We start from the raw sequence: 7,500 nt of genomic DNA, 5'->3' as shown, positions 1-7,500 counted from the left end.
TTAGTCTGTGAAACTGAAGATGAAGATTTCATCCTCCAAGACATTTCCAATTTAGGAATTTTTCCATTTCCAGGCATACAAATATTTTTCCAGTAGGCTTTCCTGTATAAATTGATTTTAAATCAAATTATGACTGATTTTTAAGTGTTTGGAAACTACATATAAAATTTTCAACAGAAAACCCTTTCCAAGATATATGCTAAAATATTCTTGTCATAATCTAAATTTTGTATCACAGACCATTCTGGTGCATTTTTACTAGAACATAGTCCTAATGATGCTGAAGTGAAGATGAAAAGCCCTAAAGCATTCTATGCAGAACATCACTTACTGTACACTTGTGTAATGATTCAATAATTTTCCTTAATATATCATGAAGCAGACTAAGAGGGTACCCTTGGTTTTCCTCCCAGCTAGTGGAAAGAGAAAAAAAAAACAAACAGGAAAAAAAACACACCGCACTTTGTTCCTCATGCTAGCCATTACCTCGGATCCTTATTTATCTCTTCGCGTATCAACTTCTTAGAAAGCAAGAAGCTTAGATCCAAAACCTCCCAGACTAATTCCAAATTTCCCTTTAAACAGCCATTTCAAGTATTCTAAATGCACCAGATAGTCTTACCAGTGATGATCAATCCTATTCTCAACATCAGGATCAATAACTGCCTTCTACTATTGCATGCCTCAAGGCCCAAACCACAATAACTGACAGAAACAAGGATTTACTTAAAATATGACAGCAGTTCTAATTCTCCTTAATGTTTCGGGTTTTGGGTTTTATTTCTGTGTTTGTTTTGTTTGTTTCTTAAGATTTCTCATCATTAAAGGGAAACTGCCTAGCTGGGGACACCCCTCAGGAGGTTATTCCCTGCTATTTTATGGACTTTGTGACACTGGATATGACTGTACATCACATGGTGGCAGATAGCTTTGACCCACATTTTGGTCAAAGTTACTAATGCTTCACTGTCAAGTTGGTTAATCTTCAGCTAAGAAGGATATGACACAAAACAGAAATAAACAGCAAAAACGCAGAGGCCAGCTTTGTCCCATTATTTCCTGACTTGTGTACTTACAGTCTCCATACAATTTAGAAGAGTTTCCAGGTTGCCCTAACATTATACACTTTTTTTTTCCTGGCAACAGCTAGGGAATCAACGACAACAACTTTAATATCAGTGACAAAGTTACTTACATAGGAGCAAGGATGTCAGTGCCACTGGAGTATGACTTGCTCTCACCTACTAAAATTACACTGTCCTAAATGCTTTTCCATTCAGCACCATTAATGATCTCCAAAAGAGAACGTTTTATAGTAAGAACTGCTTTATTTTTTTTTTATAACTATGTTGTTCCCATTCAGTTATTCTGCCAGAAAATCTGTAATCCAATTATTAATCATAGAATCTGACAAAAATTTAGGTTGGAAAGGACATCCAGAGGCACCTATTTCAATCTTATGCTTAGAGTAGGACTAACTTAGATGCTAGACCAGTTTGCTGAGGGCCTTGTGTCGTCAGGTTTTGAAGACCTGCTGGCTACAACCTTGCTAACGCAGCCTTGTATTTGGCTAGCCTTCATTGCTGCAATGGTGAACTTCCAATTGTTTTTAGACAGCTGACAATCAGGACCTCTAGTTACTTCTTTGCAGATCTACTACCTAGACAGTCAGTCCCCACCTTGCACTGCAACATGGGGCTATTCCATCCCAGCCACAAGACTTTTCCTTCATTTCTGTTCGATTCCATGAGGCTTGTGTTATTAGTTGCTTGTCCAGGTATCTCTGAATGGCAGTCCTGCCCTTTAATGCATCAACCACTATCCAAATTACTGTCATCCACAATCCTGCTAGGCATGTATTCGATCCCACTGCCCAAATTGTTGATTAAGATGTTAACGGTATCATTGCAAGTATCAATCCTTAAGCAACAGTATTCTGAACTGCTGAGTACCTCTTCTCATTTTTCCACCTACTGTAAGGTCCAAGTATGCTACCTCCACACCACTATATAATATATTGTTGTTGAATCACAAAAGGAAAAGCTGGGAATTAAGCAAACAAACATCAGGTATATGTATGTGAAAATCCCAGCATTTTAAAGGGTTAATTATATCTTTAAGAATCATACAATGATATTTTCCAGAATTTTTGGAAATCATTCTGTCTTCACCCTTCTTCAGCTGATCTGACAAGGATAACCCTTGCATCCCTAAATGCATGGATTCCTTAAAATGCATTTTGTTTAACACCAGCTAAGAACGTTTTTGCAAATCTGAAACCAGTCAGACAGTTTAAGTAGCCAGGTAATCTTCCCTCGTGTACACAACAGACAAGGCTATTTCCAACACCACCTTCCTCTTTTAAAGCCATCTGCTACAAATTCTGCACTGAGATCTACCACACTGTTTTCAGTTTCAATGCAAGAGAAGGAACTCATCATGGAAACATTAGAATCAGCGTTAAGTGTCACCAAACACAAGACTCTCTATTTGCACTCTTGTTCCCACAGTACTTACCTGCTAATTCATCATGTCCTGATGATCAGAAAAATGAAAGGAAAAAAACTCTTATTGTAAAGTAAATAAACAGGAAAAAAACCCACCCCAACTCTGATTGACTTATAGGTATCTGGGCATTGGAATCAGACAGTAAGAACATTAATTTGCTTTTTATCTTTGTGCAGTTGGGTCCAGACAGTGTGAAGGAGAAACCTGAGAAAAAGATGCCTGAAGAATGGCTGAAACTGGGATTCTGAAACAGTCAGAGGGAAAAAAACTGAGGCCACATGAAAGAGCTAAAAATTCAACACCTATAATCAAGTCATAGTTATATACTTATTGGTAAGTGTATAAAATACATTATGTCACAATCAAAACTGACTGTAGAACACCAGAGTAAGATAAATTCTACTGCGGCAGGTTTTTTGTTCATTTCCAGATAGAAAAACACTAAGAAACTTTGCCAAAGCAAACAAATTATAAGTGCAAACAGACTTTGAAATTATATTAACATACTCGAAGAACATCTGGTACAAACACTGTCAACTTTCCCCATGTTCTTAGTCAAGTATTTTCAGTTAGTGTTTCAGATGCACTGGGCTCCTTTTTTAAAAAATATTTTTAATGACCTATGCTCACAGTTCATAAATGCTCAAAGAATGTTCTCACAAAATAAATAATCCTGAATAAGCTCTCAGTATAAATGTCTCACCCCAGACACTGCTTGCAATGTATCCTCACGCTTAACTCCCTGATGTCCAACTGTGCTGTCACCTTTTGTGATGACGGTAAGTTGTTTCTATGTAAACTACCACTTACTGCTTAGTTGGGACAAAACCTCTAATCCACTGGTAACACAGAAGTAAAACATGAACATAAAATAATAATCTGATAAAAACAGTAAGAAGTAAAAACATGAAGTGTCTTCAGGAAAAATACTGAGCTACTACCAATGACCAGCACGGATTGAGCTGGTGCCCACTGTTCAACAAAAGTCTGGAGGAAGGCAAACCATGTATCACCACATGCTGCCAGACTGAACTGCCTAGATAGTCTGTGGTACTGCTATTAGAGACAATTAATCAGAGCATTTGTTATACATTACTGAGATCAGCAGTGTAGCCTGTGTAATAACTTTGCCGTAGCTTACATTCTGGCTGCTGACATAGACATTCAGATTGGCAGAGGATTCTGCACCAGTAAAACAGGTGGCCCAAGAAAAATATATGGAATTATCTCAGGTCTTTCTTATAAGAAAGTCAGCTTTATTGTACCTTGCAACAGTTTATATCTACTATTTACAAGTAGAATCACTGAAGTTGTTTTTAAAGAATGTTAATCCTAAAGAGAGAGAATGTTTGATTTTCTTATAAATACTTTGAAAATCCTAATCTCATTCTGCCACTGTTGTTTCCTGTCTATCAGACTGAGGTCAGGACATTCTTGTAGTAAATTTAAAATTTTTACTTTTTGTCCTCATAGCACTGTTGGCAGGATCCTGCAAGGTCCCTGCAGAATTAAAGTGATGCTCTGCTGAGTGATTTGTTGAGCCTGAAGTGTGAATTCCATAGTTTGCATGAACTACCTACACCTTTCCGCTGCCAGCTCCGCTCTTACATGCCAGTGCACATCAATTCCAACTTGCAACACCCTGAATATTACAGTCCTTGGTCTATTTTGATCTGAACAAAACCACTGTGCTAAAATATATGATGATTCCGCAGTGTCCACAGAACTTCATATTGAACTGAAAAGACAATTTAATTGTCCAATTGTTGATGAGCAAGTGACAAATGAAATCTACAGATACACAGCAAAAGGGTAATAACCACTACCTATTTTAAGATCATTAAGCTTCTGTTCCTCAAATATATGAACTGATCAACATTTCATCACAATAAAATCATTATAATTTCAAATAATCTTTGTTGACTCTAAAAATTAAGAAACCATCTTTGTTCCTTCCTTATTTATTCTGGAAAATATATTCCATTCCTAAAACATACTAAAGTGTTATACTTCCACTGGTGACCTTAAGAATTTAACACTTGTCCACACATAGTCCAAGAAAGTTCTAAAAACCCACCTACAGAAGATTTTAGTTTTGGAAAATTCATATTTAAGAAAATACAAGATCTATATCTTCTATGAATAAATTTTCGAATCCAAATACACTGTTTATGCACTTATGTATTCCACTGTAACGTATCCTTATGAAAAGGTTTTATAGGTTGTATCTTTTATATGCTATTTTAGAAAGTAAAAGATATTTAAATACAAAACTCATTTTCTGAAATAAAAAGAATATTCTTTTAACATTTACTGGATCAAGCTCTGCAGAACAGAAATATGTTATCGAAAAGCGAAAGATTCTTAGCAAAATAATAGGATAGCACTAAAAGGATAATAATAGCAAAATAAAGGATGGCATTAAATACTGATAGTCAGATGAGACATACTGGTGGTAGCAGTAAGGCATAATCTGGCAAAGGAAATTTAAAGCTCTTGCCGGCATTTATGTTACTAGTTCCCCATACAGGTTTTTGTAGCCTAGAGACACAATCAGCCATAAAGGATGACAAGCAAATAACCCTGTAGCAGAGGTGCAGCTTTTCATTACTTTGTCTTCACTACTGTGGTCATTGGATTTCTAAGGCAAAAATGCATATTTTCCACCTTAAGGGAAAATAACATTACTTGACTAAAATGTTCCCTTGGAAAACACAAACAAACAAAAAACAGTGGAAAGTTTTCCTTAATGTTTAAATTACTGACCAAAGTTACTGGCTATATGCTATTTGAAGAGAAATGAGGCTTTCCCCGGTGATGGTGCCTGTCTCACCCCACCAGGAAACCCAAGAGAATGGCAGCCCCTGCTGACTCTCCATCTGAAGTCACTGGGTTACTAAAACAATTTTCAGTTCACATCCTTCTCTGAATTTAGTCTACGCCACCTCCAGAACATGAATACAGATTAATTTCAATGACGTATCAGAAGAGTTTCTCCAAATACAAAGGTGCAAAGCTTATTAAATTTGTCTTTGCAAGACTATGCATGATGTGATACAATTATGACCATCAAGGTGTAAGACTGACTGGAAAAAAGTTTATTAAACCAACTTTCTGCTTTCTCAAGAAAAATGGATATACACAGATGACAACCCTCCCCTCCTCTAACTACAAGATTATTACTTCTTCCTGCAAACAACAAAAATTCCACATGAGCTTCTAAAGTAAAATACTATTCCTGAAATTTTACGTACAATGGTACAAACACAAAACAAAGTACAATTCCATGGCCATTATGCTAGGTGGGCCTGCAGAGCTAAAGAAGTTTCAGGAAATTTAAAGAGATGTCATAACATGTTGCTCAAAACAGTTTGCATAACAGGGTAATTTGGACTGGACAACGTATTATGCAAGAGGAGTATCCGTAAGAAAGGGACACATACATTTTTTCCATCAGAGAAGTTGAGACACTTCATAAATTTTCAGAACGGTACTAGCTGGGCAAGAGGAAAAAAGCTTTTTATTCAAATTTGTGGTCCACTTTTCCATTACACTGCATCCTTTTCATATGTTTAAATAGTATGTAATATTCTATTCAACTTGTTATTAATTTTAAAAAAGAACAGTTCTTCAACCTTACTGTATTTAAAATGATTAAGCAGTATCAAGACTTCAAGAGGGGTTTTATGAATAAGCATTCGACGATTGACTTATTAAGAAGTTTGAACTTGCTTTAAACAAACAGATTTCAAAAGCGTATGTGTGATGCAATCATTTAGTCTAATTCTAATATACAACAAAAGTAAGCCACTCTTGAGCTTCTCTGCAAAAAATAGTTTAACCTGTTTTATGATCCCAAAATGAAAGACTGTTCAGCGTTAAGTTTTCTTTTTGTCCATAACTTTTAAAAATATCAATTCAAAACGTTCATTTTTAAGTATTTGCTTTTTAACACATCTTCTTCTAAACATTCAGATGGGAGAGAAGGAGACTTTATAACTGTACGTATTTTAGTAAACCAACATATATTTCACATGAAGAAACAAAGATTCCCTACCTTGATGGACTGACTGTAAGGTCCTATGCTAGCAGGTGCCCAGTGGGAAATGCTCTGTACATGCATGACCAGTTTTTCATCACGTAACACATCATCCATTGCACTGTCATACTTATGTGCAAGGCAGTCAATGCAAAACAGTACTCCATCGGGTAACAGGGCTTCCACACACACTCTGAAAACACAAGACAATTTATTTTTCTCAAACAGAAAGTTAGCTTGCACCAACTTTCAGCATTTATCATCTTCCATGAGTTTTTCACTTGGATACTATGTTATGAAATTTTGTGGGGAACATAAAACAAAACCTATGGTATTACACTAACCTGGCCGCATTTACACTCTTCTCTCCAGATAACTTCAGATCTCCAGTGAGATACTTTCCATTACCAAGGAGAAACTAGCACCACAGCCAATGGCTCACTTCCATTTGCTTACTTTTATGATATGTATTAATTTCTTGAGAATACATGAGTTCTATTAAAAACACCTTCACCACACAACTCTGGAAATGCCAGGTAAGCTAAACTAAGCAGCCTTCAGACTGGGTGTACCATTGTCGTATCTTTACCTCCACACATTTTTCACTGAATCTCCTTCCAATGGGTGGACTAGAGCTTCAGGTTTCTACAAAGCAACAGCTCTGTTCTTTTATACCTTTCTCCCATGTTATCATGCAATGCTGAGCATATTGTTCTACCATATTTCAAGTTGGATGACAGACACACACTCACGAGAGGACTGAAAACGTACTTAAGCATTCATTTTAAAAGTTCACTTTTGTTTGCTCCAAGAAGTTGAGTACCTGGATGGACAGTCTGTTGCATGTGGCCAGTGAAAAAGCAGGGGGTATGTGTGGAGAAATCAGTGTTTCAAAGTCTGAAAAATAATTATATTTGCAGCCCATGCATAAAAAAGTCATTTAGCTCCCAGCA

General features: G+C 36.4%; 1 protein-coding gene across 1 annotated transcript in view; it reads right to left on the bottom strand.

Annotated features, from left to right (window-relative positions):
- Positions 1-7,500, bottom strand: part of LOC104274788 (diphthine--ammonia ligase-like) — a 116,813-nt gene that overhangs the window by 67,287 nt on the left and 42,026 nt on the right. Inside the window, 1 exon segment of the mRNA XM_009870519.1 lies at positions 6,566-6,740. Within this exon segment, the coding sequence (XP_009868821.1) occupies positions 6,566-6,740 (175 nt within the window).

This window comes from Apaloderma vittatum, unplaced genomic scaffold (genome assembly GCF_000703405.1).
Source record: "Apaloderma vittatum isolate BGI_N311 unplaced genomic scaffold, ASM70340v1 scaffold19675, whole genome shotgun sequence".
Classification (NCBI taxonomy): domain Eukaryota; kingdom Metazoa; phylum Chordata; class Aves; order Trogoniformes; family Trogonidae; genus Apaloderma; species Apaloderma vittatum.
This window is presented reverse-complemented; position numbering and strand designations above follow the sequence as displayed.